Source organism: Rhinopithecus bieti, unplaced genomic scaffold (assembly GCF_001698545.2).
Source record: "Rhinopithecus bieti isolate Rb0 unplaced genomic scaffold, ASM169854v2 scaffold_47256, whole genome shotgun sequence".
Lineage (NCBI taxonomy): Eukaryota > Metazoa > Chordata > Mammalia > Primates > Cercopithecidae > Rhinopithecus > Rhinopithecus bieti.
Window position 1 is genome coordinate 632,577 of NW_016819014.1, and position 22,061 is coordinate 654,637.

Consider the following 22,061-nt stretch of genomic DNA (forward strand, 5'->3'; position numbering starts at 1 on the left):
CGCCCCCGCCATTGGAAGTATATGGGGTCCTGTAACTATTTTCTTACCTTAAAAGAGAAGTTAAGCAAAATATATTCTATGCCTTCTTTTTCTTTTAAGATCTGAAGATCACTGTGCAAAGGACTATCAGGGTCAACCCTAAGAATTAGAAAACAAAAAAACGGTTCAAATAAAAGTTAGAGATTTTTTTTTAACTAAACTCAAAATGAACTAGTCTGACAGCTAAAATAGAGCACCTAGGGTAAGTTCCAGAAAGAGAAGGTCTAAAGCTGCTCTTTATCACCAGGAAAATAGAGATCACTATAGCTTCCAGCTCCTTGGGAATAAATGTCCAAAAGAGACCATAATACTCTAAATCTAATCTAATAAGGGGTTCAGAGTTTGCAGTCATTCTAAAGGAAAATAGTCACATGTATATAATTTTCTTATTAAACTTATATTATCAGCCAAAGGGTTCAAGGAGAAAAGTTTGCCATGGACCGAACTACGAAAAGTTAAATCACTAAAAAAATCCATATTTTTCTACAACTGTCCTATATATACAGATCCAATTTGAATCCCATCTCCCCCCAACATTTTTTTTTTTTTTTAAAGAGACAGGGTGCCTCATTCTGTTGCCCAGGCTGGAATATAGTGATACAATCATGGCTCACTGCAGCCTTGACCTCTGGAGCACAAGATCTTCCTGCCTCAGCCTCCTACCACCCCCAGTAGCTGGGACTACAGGTGTACTCCACCATGCCTGGCTAATGTTTTTTTTTTTTTTGTAGAGATGAAGTCTTGCTGTGTTGCCCAGGCTGGTCTCAAACTCCTGGGCTCAAGAGATCCTCTCACCTCAATCTCCCAAAGTGCTGTATATATTTCAAATATAAACTGGTTATCACAGTCTCATGAAGTTATAAAATATACTTTTGTTTCTAAGTTCCCCTGCTCTAACTCCATAAAACACTTTATCCCACAGCTGGTCCTTCCTTTTTGTCCTTTTGTCCTTCCTCTTTCTCACTTTTTTATTAAGCCTCAGAAACAGCTCATTTAAACAATCTAAGAACTATTTCTATAGAAACAAGGTCTAAAGTTCTAAGTAACTTTAAGTCATAGTACAAAGGTATCAAGTTAGAAGGAAAATAACCTCCACTGTGATAATCTACCATTGTGAAGAGTGGGTTAGCATTAAAAAGTCACTTACTTCTGCAGTTTAACATGCCAGTCATATAAACTGTCATTTATGAGTTCCACTGAATAAATCCCTGTTAAGATACAGAGCATGTTAGCTACTCTTCATTTGATCATATAACTATTACTATAATATAAATGTATAAACTAGTCAACAGAAGCTAGGAATTTTGCTCTTAAAACACGGAACAACTAAGCTATATAGTAAATATTACACCACTGCAGCTGAGTATCTTATGCCCTTAACAGATCATTACAGCCATCAATTGAGAAGATTCTTTAATGAGTTGAAAAACTGCTTACCATTTAGTCTGACTGAAAAAAAAGATTATGCAAAATCATAGGTACTTAAGACTTTTCTTCCATGAACATACATTCCTACAAAGACGGAATCCTTCTACGTATGTTGTTTTACAATGTCTCTTCAACTTTCAGAGACATCTTTCCAAGTTAGCATACCTAAATCTATTGACAATCTTTTTAATGACTTTGTAGTAGTTTATTTTATGGATATGCTTTAATAAATTCCACCCAGTATCTGTTTTTTTCCTATATAAACAATGCTGAAACAAATGATTACTTAACATTTAAAAATAAAACCAGTATTCAAATGTTTGTGCTTTATTAGGTTTCTACAGATAAACTTTTAGATTTCTTACACAAAAAACTGTAAGGACACCCACAATTCTAACAATTCAGAAACAAGTTTGGCTTATCCTGCACGCTACAAAGCAAGGGTTTTTCCTTGTTTTTATTTTTTTAAGCAAGTTCTAATTAATTTTGATTTGTTCATACTAAGAATTCTTGAATGGGTCATAATGCTTTTTTTTTTTTTTTTTTTTTTTTTTGATAGTCTCACTCTTGCCACCCAGGCTGGAGTGCAGTGGTACAATCTTGACTCACTGCAGCCTCCGCCTCCTGGGTTCAAGCGATTCTCCTGCCTCAGCCTACTGAGCAGCTGGGATCGCAGGTGCCCGCCACCACGCCCGGCTAATTTTTTATTTTTAGTAGAGATAGGGCTTCGCCATGTTGGCCAGGCTGGTCTCGAACCCCTAACCTCAGGTGATCTGACCACTTTGGCCTCCCAAAGTGCAGGGATTACAGGTGTGAGCCACTGCACCCAACCAATGCTATCTTTTCAAATTAAAGTTTGGCTCATTATTTAATACTATTTGAATCTGTAACAATATGAGAATTTTACCTCTAGTTAGAGAGGTTCCATAACATTCAAGTCATAGAGTAAGAATACTCAAGTCAAACAATGAAATAAAAACTTTAAAAACCTATATATTTTAAAGGTAATAACATAACTCTCTACAATAAGAGTTGATTATCTTGCCTTCAAAAATGGGGGGGGCGGAATCATAAAAATCAACTTGGCAATCATTCTCTGTACAATGAAATGTATTACTCTTATTTACTTTCCAAGCAATATTGCTCATGCTTTCGCCAGAAGATAAAAATCATGCAAGAGTTCACTCTTTTCAAGAAGAGGACAAAATTCCAATGGACTTACAAAACATTTTTTAAAATCCGAAAACAAGTAAACTTATCCTAGTTTACTCTTACATCTTTTGGAACTTGATTGCATTTGAGTTTCACATTCCTAAAATAAAGCTAGTAAACATTTCCATTTCTGTCCAGTTTTAAGAAATGACATTTATAATCTGACAATAGAAAAGAGCAGAAGAACCATAGGGAGAGCAGGGATCCAGAGATCCTTACCTGTTTTATAACTCTGTGATCTGTATATGTCCCTGAGCTCTTTCATAAGTCTATCTGAAGCTTGCACTGACCCAGACACTGCACCCTGAAACACAAAAGCCACTGTTTATCAGGGTCTGCTGAGCTAAGTAAAGATTTAAGATATTTCAACCTGATCTAAAAGATTACAGCAAAAATGAATCACCGTTCAACTTTTTTTTTTTTTGGAGATGGAGTCTCGCCCTGTCACCCAAGCTGGAGTGCAGTGGCGCAACTGCAACCTCCACCTCCTGGTTCAAGCAATTCTCCCACCTCAGCTTCCCAAGTAGCTGAGACTACAGGTGCGCACCACCACGTCCAGCTAATTTTTTTTTTTTTTTTTTTTTTAGTGGAGACGGGATTTCACCATGTTGGCCAGGATGGTCTCAATCTTTTGACCTTGTGATCCACCCGCCTCGGTCTCCCAAAGTGCTGGAATTACAGGCATGAGCCACTGCGCCCAACCTCAACATTTTAAGAAGTAAAAAAAGTCCAATTAAATGAAGCATTATGAAGTTTCAAGAGGATATAAAACTAGGCACAAGTCTGGTTCATTTCCTATTTCTTATCATGTGAAAAAGTCTAGCCAACATGTCCAGACCACCATGGATTCCACAATAGTATAGAATTCAGTATGAGTCTATTCCAAACCCCAGCAATTACTATAAGACACTCAAGGTGACACATTATTAACTAAAATACAGCTCCATTCATTAAAAAAAGTGACTTCATAAAAAAAAAAAGATGTTAAGTCATAAGACTACAGGCAAGAATATTATACAGATGATCTAGTTCGCACATTAAGACACTGAGAAACGTGTGCCTACATGCGACTGGTTTAAGTTTTTCAGTGCAGGGACATCCCTAAAGATGAAAACACATCAATATCTTATCGTAAGACTAAATATAAACGGAACTACTTTTTGGTCACGTGAAATTAAAGATTTTAAACATTGCACTATACTTTGAAGGGGATGAAAAAATCAAGTTTCCTAGCTCATTTCATATCTACAAAATATGAGAAGTTTTTTCCTATCTCTAAAATATGAAGAGTACCTAATTCACTTGGTGGCTATGAAGACTAAATGTGAAGATATATGAAGTATAAAGTACTTGGCATAGTATCGGTCATGCAAAGGTGTTCAATAATTTATAGTTGTTTTGACTATAACTCAAACTGGAATTGATCACAAGACACAAAGTACAGTTATCATTAATTCAAAAGACACAAACTTTGTTTTTTAAGTAATCAACATATTGGGGCCTGTCTAAATTTCTTTGTTATACTAAAAATTGTAAATTAGATTAATATATAAATAAGATTGAAGAAGGGAGAGTAATCTACCTGTTTTCAACATTTGGCATCTACTTACCTAACAATTCATTCCCTGTTTTGGGGCACCTGTGCCCAAGACAAAGTAACTGCTACGCAGATTTCATGGAGTTGGTCAACAGCTCTAATACAAGGCAGGAAGTAGTAAGTGTTCAATCATTTGATGTTTCCCTACTCTGAACATTTTATATATATACACATCATTTTCATTTATTTTTGATAGCAATCATCCAAAAGGTATGTACTGTCTAGCCGTATTTTAGAGTTGAGGAAAGTGAAACCATAAAAGGTGTGTTTGTCACCAAACTCAGTGTTCTTTTCACATCCTGCTGCTTCATGTAAAAGAGATATTAAGTTGTGGCCGGGCACGGTGGCTCACACTTGTAATCCCAGCACTTTGGAAGGCCAAAGCAGGTGAATCACTTGAAGTTGGGAGTTCAAGACCAGCCTGGCCAACATGGTGAAACCCTGTCTCTACTAAAAATACAAAAATTAGCCAAGTGTGGCAGTGCACACCTATAATCCCAGCTGCACAGGACGGTGAGACAGAAGAATTGCTTGAACCTGGGAGGTGGAAGTTGCAGTGAGCTGACATTATGCCACCACACTCCAGCCAGGAGACAGAGCGTGACTTCATTAAAAAAAAAAAAAAAAAAGATGTTAAGTCAAAAGAGAAAAATTACTTTTGGTTGGGTCAGAGTAGGACAGACCAAAGTCAGCTTCACCAAGGAGAAAGAACTTGAATTATATTTTGTAGGAAAGAATGAATTACAACATACAGATCCCATGGGAGGAAGGTAAGCAGAGAAAACAGCATAAACAGGTTGGAAAGGGGCATATACAGGGATCAGCAGGTGGTTCCAGGATGTGAAGAGCAGACGAACAGGGTAAAAAGTGGCTATCCATAGATAAGAAACGTCATCTACAGCAACAAAACATATGACTAAGGCTAGGCACGGTGGCTCTTGCCTGTCATCCCAGTACTTTGGGAGGCTGACATGGGAGGATCGTTTGAACTCAGGTGTTCAAGACCTGCCTGGGCAACACAGAGAGACTTCATTGCTACTAAAAACAAACAAACAAAAAATAGCCTGGCACGGTGGCACATGCCTATAGTCCAAGCTACCTGGGAGGCTGAGACAGGAGGATTACTAGAGCCTGAGAGATCAAGGCTACACTGAACTATGTGCCACTACACTCTAGCCTAGGTGACATCGCAAGACCCTGTTTTAAAAAACATATGACTGAATCCACCACTAAGGCAGGAATGGAGAAGGAGGGCAGCTGAGGTGGGCATGTTAATGAATTGCCTGGTATTAACTATAATTATTTAATCACAAAAGTCCAGGTTCTACATATCTACACACACTTACATTTAAATGGTCTTGCCTTTGAGTCTTCCTAATTTTCTCTAATATTGCCAAATTTTCTTTTTCAATTCCTTCATCCTCTGACTTTTTCCCACTAATAGGCTCTTCTTCCTTCATCTCATAGTGATCTAAGTCTTCTATATCCTGCAAAAGAAGAAAATGTTAGCTTATTCAAGCTATTTTCTTCAGCAATTTCTTATGCCAAAATAACATTAAATTACGCTTGACTCAAAGAGGGACAAGAAACAAAATATATCTATCCTATGGGGAGAGAGAAAAAGGCCCCACATTCCATTCAAGAGGCTCTCACCTTTTATATCCTATATTTTATTTAAAAGCTAGACTCTGGGTAAAGCAGATTCAAAAGCTTTACAAAATCATAACTATTACCAAATAAGCCATCTTCTAAATCTCCTGTTAAGAGGAACCTTTAAAACAGTTTAGCAGCAGGTGTCAAGAACCCAAAGTGTTCCTAGTTTGTTCCAGAAACTCAACTTCTAGACTTGTATTCTAAGAAACCAGTTTAAACTGTAAACACTAATTTAGGCATAAAGACACCTATTTCAACCTTGCAACCACAAAAACAAACACAAGATCTGCATGTGCAAAAATAGCAAAATATTAAGAGGCCACTGAAATACTAACATAGCATAATTTCTCCTGTATCGAAAACTTTAAAATGAAAACAGAATACAAAAAAGAATTTCAATTATGCTGAAATAAGCACAGAAAAAGGAAGACCAGAAGAACTTACACTGAAATATTAATTTCAGTTAATTTTAGTTATCTCTGGAGACATTTAATGCCTTCCCCTAATTTCCAAGTTTTATGTAATAAGCATCTATTGACGTTTATAACTAGAAAAAAAGTTAGAAAAAGAATTTTATGGCCGGGCGCGGTGGCTCAAGCCTGTAATCCCAGCACTTTGGGAGGCCAAGATGGGCGGATCACGAGGTCAGGAGATCGAGACCATCCTGGCTAACACGGTGAAACCTCGTCTCTACTAAAAATACAAAAAAATAGCCGGGCGAGGTGGCGGGCGCCTGTAGTCCCAGCTACTCCGGAGGCTGAGGCAGAAGAATGGCATAAACCCGGGAGGCCCCCGGATGCCGGGCTGTCCAGTGAGCTGAATGCCCGCCACTACAACTCCAGCCCCCGGGCGCACAGAGCCAAGACTGCCGTCTTCAAAAAAAAAGAAAAAGAATTTTTTATCATCAGTCCTCAGCGTGAGGGACTCGAGATAAACGGAGGATCCGGGATGTGGCCCCAGGATTTGAGGCTGCAGTGAGGCCTAGTGATCATGCCACTGTACTGCCCACCCTGGGGGTGCGGCAGAGCAAGGACTATCCCAAAAAAAAAAAAAAAAAAAAAAAAGCAAAGAAACAAGAAAGAAAAAGACGATTTGAATACCCCTAGACCAGTACTGTTATTCCCACATCACTTCTGCTCCTTCCTTTCCCATACTATTGTTCTTAACACATATATCGAAATCTATGCAGAAATATTAAATCCTTTTGCAATTACCTTACTTCTCTACTTCAATTGCCAAAATCTCTAAAGGAGTAGTTTATACTCATCTCGACTTTTTTCTTTCCCAAGCAGGCTAATTCACTGACTTCTAGACCAGGTTAATGACTACCGTCTATCCATTCAATAGGCCTCCTTTTTGGTTTTTTTTTTTTTTTTTTTTTTTTTTATTTTGAGATGGAGTCTCACTCTGTTGCCCCGGCTGGAGTGCAGTGACAAGATCTCGGCTCACTGCAGCCTTCGCCTCCCCAGCCTCCTTTTTGGAATGCCATCTCTTCAAGCCCTATTAACGTTCTGTTCTCACTCAAACTCTGCCCATGACTCCATACTTCACGGAGCTCCCTTCTCCCTGTGTGCACCTTTTAGCACCAATCTTCCATCCTACACGTTTTTCTCACAATTCTCACAAATGCCTTTAGCCTGTATTTCCTCCTGTACCTTCAACCTCAGTCATGTTCCCATCCACAAAACTTCTTTCCCTGAGTATTAATCAGCACATCCCAAACAGAATTCAACATTATCTTTCTAAAATATCCTCAGCACACTATTCCGTACTTAAGGCCTTCCTATCAAAAATCACACCAAATAGAAACACACCTGTCTCAAATTCAAGACTTTTAACCATCTGCCTTTTCTAGCCAATCTTGTTTTTTCATGAATTCAACACATCAACACTGCTTCTCAAAAGAAAAGTATCCAATGAACCCAAACACACTATGTCCAAGGTTGTTCTGAGCCTCTTCCCATATTATTTTAGGAGCCTAGAATATCTTCTTTCCACCTGTCCTAATCTGACATCTCCAAAGTCCATTCTCCTTCCTTTCTAGTTTTCCCTCAATGTTGCGGCCCCTTGTTTATTAGCTTGTGAGGGGAAAAAGAAAAAGTACATGAACTTTAGTACAATGGCTGCTTCATGGTATACTGGACCCACAGAAAAGGTTTAACGTTTTCATGCAGTTTATTCCACCTAAGCTAAACTGCATAAAAACATTAAAACAAATTCTCATTCTAACTGGACAATTTTAAGAGTATTTTACTCCCAGACTCATAAAACAAGCCTATATCCAGGAACAGTGGCACACGTCTATAATCCCAACACTTTGGGAGGCCAAGGTGGTGGATCACTTGAGGTCTGGAGTTCGCGAGATGAGCCTGGACATAAGAACGAGACCCAATCTATACAATAAAAAATGTTTAAAAAGCTGGGCATGGGGCACATGCCTGTACTCCCAGCTACTCAGAAGTCTGAGGTGGGAGGATTGCTTGAGTCCAGGAGTTCAAGGTTGCAGTGAGCCATGATCACACTACTGCACTCCAGCCTGCACCACAGTGAGACCCTGTCTCAAAAAACCAAAACAAGTCTATAACACTGCTTCATTAGTTCTGAAGCATTCTAAAAGTATATTTTAGATTAAAAATTTCCAAATTAAGAAAATAAAAGCATACATTGATTATAAGACCCAAAACAGAAAAAAAAAATTTTTTTTTTTTTTAAATCAAGACCATGGAATCCATATATCTTCTATTTGGTCAACGCAGAAACAAAGATCTTTGTTCTGAAGTTTGATTTTAAATGCAAAGTTTCAGAGCTTGAAAACATCTAAAATTATATCCATGACTGACAACTGGCCTAAGCTCAATGTCTTTGGAATGAACTCTACTAAATTTGCTATGATTTAAATGTGCTCCCTCCAAAATTCAGGTGTTGGCCAATGTGATGATATGAAGAGGTAGGACTTTTAAAAGGTGATTAAGCCAAGAGGGCTTCTTCCTCCTTAATGGGATTAAGGCCCTTACAAATGAGGCTTCACACACTGGACTAGCTTGCTCTCCTGCCCTTCTGCCTTCTACCATGTGAGAGGATGCAACAAGAAGGTCCTCAGACACCAAATGTTGGTATCTTGATCTTGGACTTCCCAGCCTTCAGAACAGTGAGAAAATAAATGTCTGTTCTTTATAAATTACCCAGTCTCCAGTATTCTGTTAAAATAGTGTAAACCAGATTAAGACAAAATTCATTGATGATTTTTCAATGAGAGACAGCTTCACTACTTCTAGTGAGTAGTCCCTAAAATGTTCTCAAATTCTCCTTTTATGCAAACAAAGTTTTATAAACTCAGTAGTTCCTCTTCCTAAAATAACCAAATACAGATTAAGTACTGATCAGTATTAAATATAAATATAATTTTAGTGCTAAATGTTAAGAGCTTTTGTTTTCCAAGAAATCAAATCCAAAGAAATCAGATAAATTTGCTCAAAGGCATATCGTTAGTTAAAGGTACAGCCAGAGTTGGGAAATTATATTCCATTCCAAATACAATGTGCTTTCAATTATTCCACAATAGCAGTCTATAAAAAAGATTTAAGAATTACTCAAATGTTCAAAAATGAAGACATTTATGAACTCTTATTTTATATAAAATACCTACTTCAGCCATCTCTTCTTCTTCTTCCTCTTCTTCTGAAGTCACTTCTTCTGTTGTCCCATTCTGAAACAAAGAATGAATCTGACAGGGCTACACAGAACAAATATGCACAGGTTGAGTACATTAAAGACTGGTGCCATAGCTTTAGGGACAAACTCTCAACCATCTGTCACTGCAGTCCCACTACCAGACAGTTAATTAAAATTAAAATGTTTATCTTTAAATCCAGCTTTGACTAACAAATAAGTTATCAGCTTTTAAAAATGAAACAATTTTGAACAATTCAACTTAATGGATGCCTCAGGAATAAAGAAAAGCAATCAAATACAAAGCAAAACAGAAAAAAACGTTAAAACATAATCTAATTTAAAATAAGAAAACATTTTACTTGTATGGCTGTGTGCATAAGATCAATGGCTTATTTAAAATAAAATCTCCCAAACTACCGATTCCTTAAAATAGCTACCTTTTTAACTTTGGAAAGCCTGAATCATTACATAAATTCAATTGTCTTACATTTTGAAATGTCAGATGTGTTATTGATACTAGACAATTCACAAAACTAAGAATTATGAAATGATGACCACCTCACTAAAAGCAAATTTTCTTTTAAAACATTTTACTACAAAATACTTCTCTACAAGACGCAACTTATCAATTTACAATTTATCAAGTTCAGAAATGAATCTGATGGGGTTTTAGGAAGGGCTTTCATATTCATTTTCGGCAAAGTTCAAAAGATAAGCTTCCTGGCCAGGACACTGTTTATACATGCATCTTTAACCATATTCTGTGTTCAGGTTAGATTCTGTGTTCAGGAATAATTCTCATGAAAAACAAACCCATGATCACAGAGGGTATTAGAACTCTTCTGGATTAGTCAGCTGGAGAATTTCATGTAGATAAACATACCTATGCAGAATTAATTTGTATTTCCTTTAAATCTGCATCTCTTTAGACATTGTCTTCTAAAAACTAAATGGAAAATGGAAGCAAGCAGCTTCCAAAATGTAATTCTCCCCTTTTTCGTTTCCCTAAATTGTTATATTCCAAGTCAAACTATTCTGGGTATCTAAAGACTATATACCTAGCCTAAAAGTCCCAAAGAGTTTGGTTGCATCAGTGATTGAAAGAGCATTTTTGAAATGCCAATTTCAAAGCTGACCCAGAGAATCTATTTTTCAAAAGTTCTCTGAGGTGATTATCACATGCATCCGGGTCTGTCACCATCAGCCCAGTTACTATCCTTCATTTTAAAATGAGAAAGCTGAGCTCCCACCACCTCAAAAAGGGGAAGTAATTTAATCAAAACAAAAAGTGAGTTAAGCTTGGGAAATCCTAAGATGAATTTCATTTCAAGATGTGGCCTGGTCCTCTTTTCAAAACCCCATTGAAATGACAGAATTTTACAAAAAAAGAGTAAGTCTGCTGCAGCAGCAGAAAAACAACAAATACAAGGAGAACACCGTTAGTGAACCAAAACTATAAGGACATGCTGGAAGATACAAAGGAGATGGAATCAGACTGCTGGGCTTGAGAAAGTCACAAATTCAATCCAAATAATGGAGGGACCACTTTTTTTCAGAAGAATCAGACATTCTTTACTGTACTTGTCCCATCTACAGTTGGTAAGGATCACTCTCCTAGATAGGAACCCTATCTTGACGGCCTCTATGAGTCTCAAAACCAGAGAGAAAAGACAGAGTGTTTTGAATACAACTCAATGCAGCAGCAAAATCTTCTAACAGACTCGGCCTCTTCCTTTTAGCTCAAGAGCTAGAAAGCTCACCAGCCACCACCTCCCCATCCTCATGCCACAGGAAGAGCACAGGTCTGCAAACCAGGAGGGGGAGGCCACAGCAGAAAAGAGTGACAATTCTGAAGACACTCAGATCAACAACGGATACTGATCAATGGTATATCTCATCTATAAATGAAAAGATAACCATGTATCACCAGTGAGCTGAAGAAAATTAGCAATCTGAAAGGAAAGTGCCAAGTCAAATAAGCACAAATGATCTGAAGCATTACTAATGAAGGAAATAAATAAAATTTAAAAACCTAATTGGGATCTCTAGCAGTAATTGAGAAGATACTGCATCCACAAAATAAACAGATTACTATGCAAGCACAATTCTACAAAGTAAAAATAAGATCCCCCCCACCCCCAAAAAACCACTTGTAGAAGGGCCAGAGTACTATGCACTTGACCCAATAAGGCATTTATGATTAAGAAAACCAAACAGTGACATTCCCTTAGAACAGAGAAAAAAAGGAGATGGGGGAAAAAACAGAAGAGAGGTAAGTAAGAGAACAGTTAAGGGACATCAAAGATATAGAGATCTAACATTCATCCAGAGGATGAAGGGGAATTAAAAGAAAGAAAAGAGACAAGTGCTGCTGAGCTAAATAAAGACTTTAGAATATTAAGCGGCTCTGAATGCCCCAAAGAATACTGAAGGCCTGATACAGTGGCTCACGCCTATAACACTTTGGGAGGCCAAGGCAGGAGGATCACTTGAGCCCAGGAATTTGAGACCAGCTTGGACAACATGGTGAAAACCCATCTCCACAAAAAAATTTAAAAAATTAACCGTGCATGGTGGCAGAGCGCACCTGTAGTCCCAGCTACTCAGGAGGCTGAGGTGGGAGGACTGCTTGTGCCCAGGAGGTAGAGGCTGCAGCAAGCCATGATCACACCACTGCACTCTAGCCTGGGCAAGAGAGTAAGACCCTGTTTCAAAAAAAAAAAAAGGAATACGGAAAAGTAAAACCCCCACACTTTACAGTTACAGAGAAAATCATACCAACTACCAGAAAGAAAAAATAACATACACAGAAAGTAGTAAGAATGAGATAGGCATCAGACTTTTCATTTGTAACAAATATCAGAAGATAGAAGTGTAAGTAACTGGGAATAGACTCAATTATGAACTCAGAATTCTATATCTAACTCCATCAATACAGGAAGCATATCTGTGTATGTTCACCTCCAGATTCTCCACACCAATGTGGAATACTTTATACAGAGTCAGATATTTGTTGAACAAATGATAACAGACAGTAAGTATTCAAGGGACGCTCTTCATATACATCCCTGCAAATGCTTTCTAGCTAAAAAAACAAAAAACAAAACAAAACAAAAAAATAGGATATTATTCAGAGATATACTTGAGGGGCAGGGAGCAGGAGACATAATACAAGGAGCAGCAATAAGCAAAGACAACATTAACACCAATAGTGAAGTCTAAACGATTGCTGATAATGCAGCTGAAAGGTCACAGGCCATATTCTCTGACCATATTGAGGCACTAAAAATAACTGAAAAGTCACCTGAAAATGCTTTTTAAAAAGTTTTTTTTCCTAGATAACTCTTGAGTAAAAGAAGAAATTGATCCTCATGCCCTTAAGTATGTACCCCAGAGAAATGCTGGCACAGGGGTACCATGAAATACAGACAAGAATGATCACAGCAGCATTCGCTGTTCCTAACAACACTGGAAACAACCCACATGTCTGTATCTAGTCAAGGGGATAAATGGTAGGGTGTATTCAAACAATGGAATAAATACAGCAATGCAAAACAACTATAGCTACACAAAATGGGAACAAATTTCACACACAATGTTGAGCACAACAAAGATGAAATAATACACATAGTATGATTTTCAGAAGTTCAACAATAGGCAACACTACACTGTATGATTCAAGGATGCATACGTGAGTGATAACACTAGAGAAACGTAAGGAAAGATAAGCGTACAGAGGAACAGTGATTGGGAAGAAGCCTGCAGAAGGTTTCCATAGTGTGAGCAATGTTCCTTCTTTTCCCCTGGGTGCTAGCTAGGTGTTGGTTTCCAAGTATTCACTCTAATTATGTGTTACACTAAGCTTACGTTTTACATATTTTCAATACACGTCATCTCTCACAATAAAAAGTTTTAATAGTATGGCAATGTGAATGAATGATGGAATAAAATTACTTGGAAAATAGATTTTAAAACTTGTGCAATAAACTCAAACAGCACCCAAAGAAAATGCATACCCTTACATGTTTGTTTAAAAGCAATTTAAATTACATTAATCCACTAAACCAGAAAAGCAAAATAAAAGGGGAATTAAGACATAAGCAAAAAATGAAAAAGAAAACACTAGATTTAAAAAATAAAACTAAAGGAGGATTCTTTCGCAAGACTAATACAATAAAACAGCCAAGCCTCTGAAAAGTAATCAAGATAAAACTTTTGAAGCGAAAATGGCATACAGCCACATGTGAATATGATGCAACAGCTTAGAAGTATACATAAAGCGATCATTTTTTTTTAGAATCTACAGTTACTAAAACTGAAGAAGAGGAAAATCTGGAGAACAATACATAGAAAAAGGAAAAAGACAGTCAAAGACTCATCCTCCAGATTGGAGTTTTATTTAAACCATGGTTTCTCAACCTCAGCAATATTGATATATTGGGCCAGACAATTCTTTGTGGAGGGTTCTCCCGTGTGTTGTAGGATGTTTAGTGACATCCTCTCTACCCAAGAAATGCCAACAGCACCCCCTACCATGACCAGCTGTGAAAACCAAAAATGGCTCCAGATATTTTCAAATGTCCCATGGGAGGCAAAAATCTCCAGTTGAAAATTACTGTGTAAACCAGATCTACATCCTAGATCTTAGAAAAAAAGATGTAAAACTTTCGAAGTCAGCCCTGCATACCCTTGATACTGAAATAAGAGCGTAAAAGGAAACAAAGTATAACCTTACTTAATATAGAAGTAAAAATCCAAAAATAAAATATTACCATATCCATTCTAATGGCATTCACTATAGAAATGCAACGATGATTTAAAATTAGGAATTCACAAGTTAAATTCCTACATACAATCGTGGGCATAATCATGAAAAACCAGCTAGCTCTCTATGCATTAAGTCCATGTGATATTCAGTGAAAAACACAAGCTGCAGATGTCCTACAGAAGGAAAAGTGAGGGGTCAGGGGCAGTGGCTCACGCCTGTAATCCCAGCACTCTGGGAGGCTGTGGGCAGATCACAAGGTCAGGAGTTCGAGACCAGCCTGGCCAACATAGTGAAACCCCATCTCTACAAAAAAGTACAAAAAATTAGCCAGGCATGGTGGCGCACACCTGTAATCCCAGCTACTGGGGAGACTGAGGCAAGAGAATTGCTTGAACCCGGGAGGCGGAGGCTGCAGTGAGGCGACATCACGCCATTGCACTCCAGCCTGGGCGGCAGGTGAGACTCCAACTCAGAAAAAAAAAAAAAAAAACACTGGCCAGGTGATCATAGATGTTTATAAAATATCAGCTGACTGTGGTGGCATGTGCTTGTAATCCCAGCTACTCAGAAGGCTGAGAGGCAGGAGAATCGCTTGAACCCAGGAGGCGGACGTTGCAGTGAGTTGAGATCGTGCCACTACACTCCGGCCTGGGCGACAGAGAGACTCTGTTAAAAAAAAAAAAAAAAAAAAAAAAAAAAAAAAAAAAAAACCACAGAAGGAAAAGTGAATACTGAACACATATTTCTCCCATCTGCTCTTTGTCCTGAGACTCCACTAAAATTACGGTGAAGAATAAACACACAATTACAAAAAAGGAATGAGGTTATCAGCAGACAAGAACTCACCTCTAGACAATGACAGTAAATGGAAAATGGTTAATTAATGGAGCAAAGCCCACAAAGGTGGAGGTTAGGGGGATATCGATAACAAGGAGGCAAATTTATCTCACAGCACCCTGAAGAGGCTCTAGACTCAGACACTAGGTACCCCAGAAAGCGAGACAGATAGGCAACACTGTAAACAGATTAACAAAAGCCTATATACAGAACACATTTTCCAGGTTCTGAAACACTGTTCTACCACATCTCCTTAAGCAGAACCCAAGCAAACATACATCCACCCCCCCAGGCAAGAGAACACAGATTTCATATCCAGAGGAATGGAGTAGTTCCAGCCACCATTTATGATTGCACCAGGAGATAAGATAGAGGGGTAGGGAATAACAATTGGGAATCAGCCTAAATTCCCACTAAAAGCTATCAGTTGACAAGTCTTGGACACGAAGAACTCCCAATCAGTCTTTCAGTCTTTTTTTTTTTTTTTTTTTGAGATAGGGTTCCATTCTGTCACCCAGGCTAGAGTACACTGGCATGATCACAGCCCATTGCAGCCTCAACCTCATAGGCTCAAGTGATCCTCCTGCCTTAGCCTCTTGAGTAGCTGGGACTATAGGCAGGTGCCATCATACCCCCCTAATTTTTTATTTTTGTAAAGATGGGGTCTCAATATGTTGCCCAGGCTGGTCTTAATTCTTGGGCTCAAGTGATCCTCCCATCTTGACCTCCCAAAGCACCGAGATTATAGGTGTGCGCCACCACACCCAGGCTCCCAATCAGTCTTTTAGTACCTCTCTCAAATATGAACAAAAAAGGGAATTAAAAGACTACAAATGATGAGCAACATAGAATACACACTTGAGGAAAGGTTTAAAAAAAAAATACCAAAATAAACTAAGAAAAAAAATTATTAAAGAAAAAGATGCTAGGGAGAGGGTCAAAGTATCAAAATAGCTCCTTAAAGACACTTATGAATATATTACATCCATAAAACAAAAATAGAATATGAATAAAAAATAATCAGTGAAGAAAAGGTCGCTAGAACTCAGGGCTCGTCCTTGGATGCGCCCATCCCACGATGAATCTGGGTTGGCCTCAAGACTCACTTTAACCTACAGAATTTGGTAGAAATGATATTGGGCCTGTTCCAGATCTAAGCCTTAAGAACATCCGGCAGTTCCACTTCTGTGCTTCTGGAAGCCAAAAATAGGAACTGACTACCCTCTTGGAGAAAGAGAAGCCACATGAAGCGGCCTGAGAGGATGACGTGCTACGCAGAGGCCAGGTGAAGAAACACCAAGGCAGCAGGCCTGTGGGTGAAGAAGCCGCCTCAGATAACCCACTACAGCTGAGCATCCAGATGGCCAGTCCCTGTCACCATCTAAACCACACAGTGAAAGGTGCCAAGTGAGACCAGCAGAAAACCTGTCCAAGTAGCCCCAGTTAAGTCATACAATAGTGACAGATAGGCAAATTTGTTGTTTTATGCCATTAAGTTTTGGGATAATTGGTTAAGCAACAATAAATAAAACTTAAAGTTATGACTGTCCAAATAAAATTTCCAAAAGTTGAAAGAAAAATATTCTAGATTTTAAAATTAAATAAAAATAATTCAGAAATAATATGAGATACAAGACTCAAGACAAGAGGTCTTGAGTCCCATTAACAGACACTTCAAAATGAACAAATAAAATGGAAAGGAGAAAGTTAACAACAAAAATATGAGAAGATTCAAGGTTCCAAATTTGAAAGAGCCTATCCATAGGCCTATCCATTTGGTGTACTCAGTACAATGAGTGAAAAAAGACCCACACTAAGTATATTGTTGTGCTGTTTCAGCACACCAAGGAAAAGACAAACTCCTAAAAGCTTCCAGAGAGAAAGCCATGCATAAATGACTGAAACTCAGAATGGCATGAGGCTTCACCACCACGACTGGTTAGAAGACAACAGCGCAGACTTTGAAATTCTAAGGTAAAATTATCTTCAACCCAGAAATATATAATCAACCAAACTATCACTCAAGTGTGAGGGAGGGTAGAATATAACAGAAGTGAACATTGATGGGGATGTGCTATGCACCAGGCACTGTTCTAAATGGTTTACCTGTACCAACTCATTTAATCCTCATAGTTCCCCAAAAACATAGGTACTAATACTATTACTGGTTCTCCCATTTTGCCAATTCAAAATTGATGCACAGAGCAATTAGGGAATCAGCCCAAGGGCATACAGCCAATAAGTAGCAGAACCAAGATTCAAACCTATCTCGGTCTGGCTCCAAAACCCAAACACTGGACAGTATTTTTTCAGAAGCTACCACTCAGAAAATGTACTGCTCCATGCTTTCTTAGGGTTTTACCTGAGAATATAGTCAGGCAAAATGAGAAAGGGTAAGCCACGAAAGATGGCATGAGATCCAAGAAACAATGGATCTACTGCAGGAAAGCAGATGAGAAAAACCTCAAGATGGCATCTGCACAGCCAACCCAAAGAAAAACCTGCCAAGATGGGCAAGAGGAGCCAAAGGCTTCAGAAGAAAGGTAAACCTCACAGAAAGGGCTACAACATAATTTTTTTAAATTAAAAATTACTATTATGAGGAAGATACTACAAAACTAAAAGCTGCACCAAGAAAGGAAATATCCTATCCTAAATATTCTAGAAAACTTGGCTTTACTCTACAAAGTCCTAATGATAATTAGTGATTACTTACATGACTAAAGATAATATTTGAGAAAAGGGAGGTGAGTGGTAAGTGGGTGTTATAAGAGCTAAATTATAATGTATTATAGTAAAAAAATAAATAACTGATGCCTAAATAGGTAAATTCAGAATGAAGTTAGTGGTGGTGGTGAACTAGTGGAAATTTCTGTTGCTTGCAGGAGATAACTTTTGGGTTAGTTCTTAAAAAGCATAAACAGACTTAAGGAGATGACATTTCTAGGTGAAGGAAATTGAATAACCAAAGACAAACAATGAAAGAAGCAAGAGCATTTAGGGAAACCAGCAATATTAACAAAAAGGTGGTGGTAGGGAGAAGGGCAACTGTTTGCCTATATAGTAACAGCAGCTCCAAAGAATGTAAAGTTTATTTTTAGTACCTAAAACAGAACACACAAAACAATTCAATAGGAACAAAAAAGAAACTAACTTCTAAATAAGTTGAATAATAAAAAGAAAAATCATCCTAGTTTGACTTTTGCTTGAGACAATTTATTTTAGCTCTTGAACACTAGAGAATTTTTACTTTACCTGACCCGTGGGTAGTGGTTGATCTAGCATCTCAACATCCAGGTGCTTAGGAAGGTTATATAATCTGCAGAGTTCACATATCAACCACTTCAATTGCTGACGAAGCTACAAAACACATTTCAGTAAATAAGCATTATGTTAAAGAGCCCTTAGAAGACATCAATAATGTTATGACTACTGTAATCAATCCAGTAGGAAATGAAAAAGTTTGTTACTGCTCAACTGCAGCTTACAGATTTAAAAAATAGTCTTTAAATATTTTCAGGATCCTCTAGTATAAGAAAGTTACTGTGGCTTGGGGTATAATCACTACAACTGATACCTAGCAGAATGACAACAATAAGGGCAGAAGAAGGAAGTTCCAGATATTGTCCAATTTCTCACTGCTAACCTGTTTTCTGAGAAACTTACAACTTCAGACAAGAGAATATTAATGCATTAATGAGGCTACCAAAAAAAATAAAAATTAAAAAAAAAGAAACAGAAAAAATAACCCAGACACACACAGGCAGTGCTGTTACAGATGGATTATAAAAGTATATATTCCGGTCATATTCATTTAAAAGTACAGAAGCAAATGTGATCTAGTAGACAGAGCCTGGCAATCTAGATAGATGACCTTGGATATCGTATCTAATTCCGAGTATGAGTCTGCCCATCTGTAAAACAAAGAAGTGAAAACTTTCCCAGAATGGTAAAGATTAATGAAACCTGTAAAACACTTAATACTTAGTAGGTTATTAAGTGTCTGTCTAAAAAATAACAATAATTCACTAGGAAAACTGCAAAGAATAACTGTAAATTTCCATGTTTAAGTCCAGATTGTTTTGTAAGCATATTTGCTTTAAACAAATAAGCAAGGTAAATCATGTGTACAAGTATGGTTTTTAATTGTTTAAAATGTTTTTCAATGTATAAGGTGACTCAAATGGGATCTAATAAGGCAACTCACTTCACTTAGTCGGGAACAGTTTCCTAGGTGGCTCTGACCAAGAAAAGAGATGAAGAGAAAGAAGCAGGTTTACAAAGGACAAAGCAAGACGACACAGGATTAGAATGGGTTAACGAAGCAAAGAATAAGCCTTCCCAAAGTGGACAATGGAGCAAATGGAAATGAAGAAGGTTGAATGGTAAATTAGGATCCAACAAAAATCTTCATGCTTAAAAGGAAACCAAGCTCCAGTGTGGATTTGATATCCACCCAATATGCTCTATTGTGTGCTAAGTGTATAATGAAGATGACGCAAGGCGATCTGGACACAGACCTAGACACTCTGACCTCTGGCACATAAGGGGCTCCAGGAGTGCTGGAGAGAGAGGCAGCAGGGTAGTGGAGTCATATCAAGCAACAAGAAAGACAGGGTAGTACATTTTCCAGGAATTTCAATTTTCCTCCCTTCCCCCACACACCAAAAAAGCATCTGAGGGATGGGAGGAAGAAACTGAGATCACAGAGAAAATTGTAAGAGACATTCAGAAGGTCAGGTCTTAGAAAATCACTAGTTTGGAGGGGGGAGGTCAGAGAACAGTAGTATATAAAAGAACACTAAGACAGTTCCCAGGTTTAGGCATGGGTGACTAATTGGATTATTTCATTTTTTCCCCCACTCACAATCACAAGGAGAATTATTGAGGAAAAACACGGGGCTGATAGAGTGCTAGGAGGTGGGTAAATGCAAATTTAAATGTCATCATTTGGAACACCCATGGCACTCCAAGTGAGATTCCCTAACATATATGATATACAGACAGATATATGGGTTTGAAGCTGGAGATGAATACAGATTTAGGAATCCCTAGAACTGAGGTCATGACTAAAGTAATGGGAGTAAAAGATTACTCAGAAAAAGCACAGAATGAGAAGAGAAGAAAAAAGTAGACCAAGGAAGAAGAGATCGGAGGAGACCAAGGCAGGGTGATAAGATCAAAACAAGACAGTAACCCGATGAAAGTTCCATTAGATTATCACAATTATCACAGAGCCTGACACAGAAGCCAGTGTTTTTTTAATTGTGTTCTACTATTAACAGTTTCCTGTACCCACCAGGAAAGAAAAAAGTATAAACAAGCATATAGATTGTTTTACATTGTATACTAAAGGGGCCAATGATACACAATATTTTATGCCTTGCTTTTTCACTTAATGTAGCTTAGAACTTTGCATATGCTCTTATGGAAAGACTGGCTGCTTTTCTTTCTTTTTTTTTTTTTTGGCCTACAACAGAATATTCTACTGTAAAACTATACACTATAATTTTTATTTAACCAACTCTTTATTGGTGGACATTAAGAATGGAGGAATGTTTCAACAAGGGAACAATCAACAGTATCAAAATACTGCAGAGGGGTCAATTTGGGGACTAAGAGAGGTGCCACTAGTTTTGGCAACTAGGAGATAAATTTTAGTGCAACAATGAAGGCACAATCCAGATTACAATAACTTCAGTGAAAAAAGGTGAAGACATGTAGCTTCTTCTCTTAAGAAACTAGGCTACGATAAACTGGCAGAGGCTGTAAGAGTGGGAGGTGAGTTGTTTTCTCCTTCATGTAAATACATTCACTTTATAAAAAACTAGGCCCAATGTTATATCCTATTTCATTTAACCTTATGAACATGTTTACTTAATATTTTAGACACTGAAAAGTAACTCATTTTTGCTATTATAAAACCGTTATCTTTAGATCTTCTGAAGCAACTTCCTAAAAGGAGGTAGCAGTAACAGAACTATGTCTACCATTCTTTCCCATCAACCCCCTTGCTGGGGATGTAAACATGTGTTCACCTAGCTTTTAATTTTTACCTCTTACCTTCATGGCTCTCCATACAAACCTTACCTCGTGTGTGTGTGTGTGTGTGTGTGTGTGTATATATATATGGAGAAAGAAAGAGAAAGAGGGTCTTGCTATGTTGCCCAGGCTGATCTCAAACTCCTGGGCTCAAGCAATCCTCCCACCTCGGCCTTCCAAAGTGCTGGGATTACAGGCATGAACCACTGTGCCAAGCCTCAGCCTTAACTCTTAAAATATTTTTTTTTTTGGAGACAGAGTCTTGCTCTGTCGCCCAGGCTGGAGTACAGTGGCACAATCTCGGCTCACTGCAACCTCTGCCTCCCAGGTTGAAGCAATTCTCCTGCTTCAGCCTCCAAGTAGCTGGGATTACAGGTACATGCCACCACACCTGGCTAATTTTTGTATTTTTAGTAGAGACGGGGTTTCGCCATGTTGGCCAGGCTGGTCTTGAACTCCTGACCTCAACTGATCCACCCGCCTGGGCCTCCCAAAGTTCTGGGATTACAGGTGTGAGCCATCACGCCCAGCCTTCTGTTCTCAAGAATAGATGTGTTTACACCAACTATAACTTATTTTGACAAAAATCAGAGTTGAGACTCAAACTTCCTCAAATAGTTTTCCTAAGACTATTTACAGAATAATCTGTCCTTTCCTTATTAAGTTAAAATACTACCTTCACCTTATGCTAAATTCTCATTTGCATGACTCTGGTTCTAAATTTCCATTGCCTTTATCTGTCTGGAACAGGGTTAGTACACAACATTTTATTGAACATCTGGTTGAACAAGTCTATTCTTTTTTTTTTTTTTT

At 38.0% G+C, this 22,061-nt stretch overlaps 1 protein-coding gene across 5 annotated transcripts in view; it reads right to left on the reverse strand.

Annotated features, from left to right (window-relative positions):
• Positions 1-22,061, reverse strand: part of UBE2Q2 (ubiquitin conjugating enzyme E2 Q2) — a 60,555-nt gene that overhangs the window by 25,662 nt on the left and 12,832 nt on the right. For 4 of the 5 annotated variants that reach the window (XM_017858014.1, XM_017858011.1, XM_017858010.1 and 1 more), the window contains exons 3-8: positions 18,462-18,566; positions 9,576-9,635; positions 5,623-5,763; positions 2,899-2,983; positions 1,187-1,247; positions 48-138 (exon numbers count right to left, since the gene is read on the reverse strand). In XM_017858014.1, the coding sequence (XP_017713503.1) occupies positions 48-138; positions 1,187-1,247; positions 2,899-2,983; positions 5,623-5,763; positions 9,576-9,635; positions 18,462-18,566 (543 nt within the window). The remainder of the gene's footprint in view (positions 1-47; positions 139-1,186; positions 1,248-2,898; positions 2,984-5,622; positions 5,764-9,575; positions 9,636-18,461; positions 18,567-22,061) is intronic. The other variant, XM_017858013.1, reaches the window with a different exon arrangement.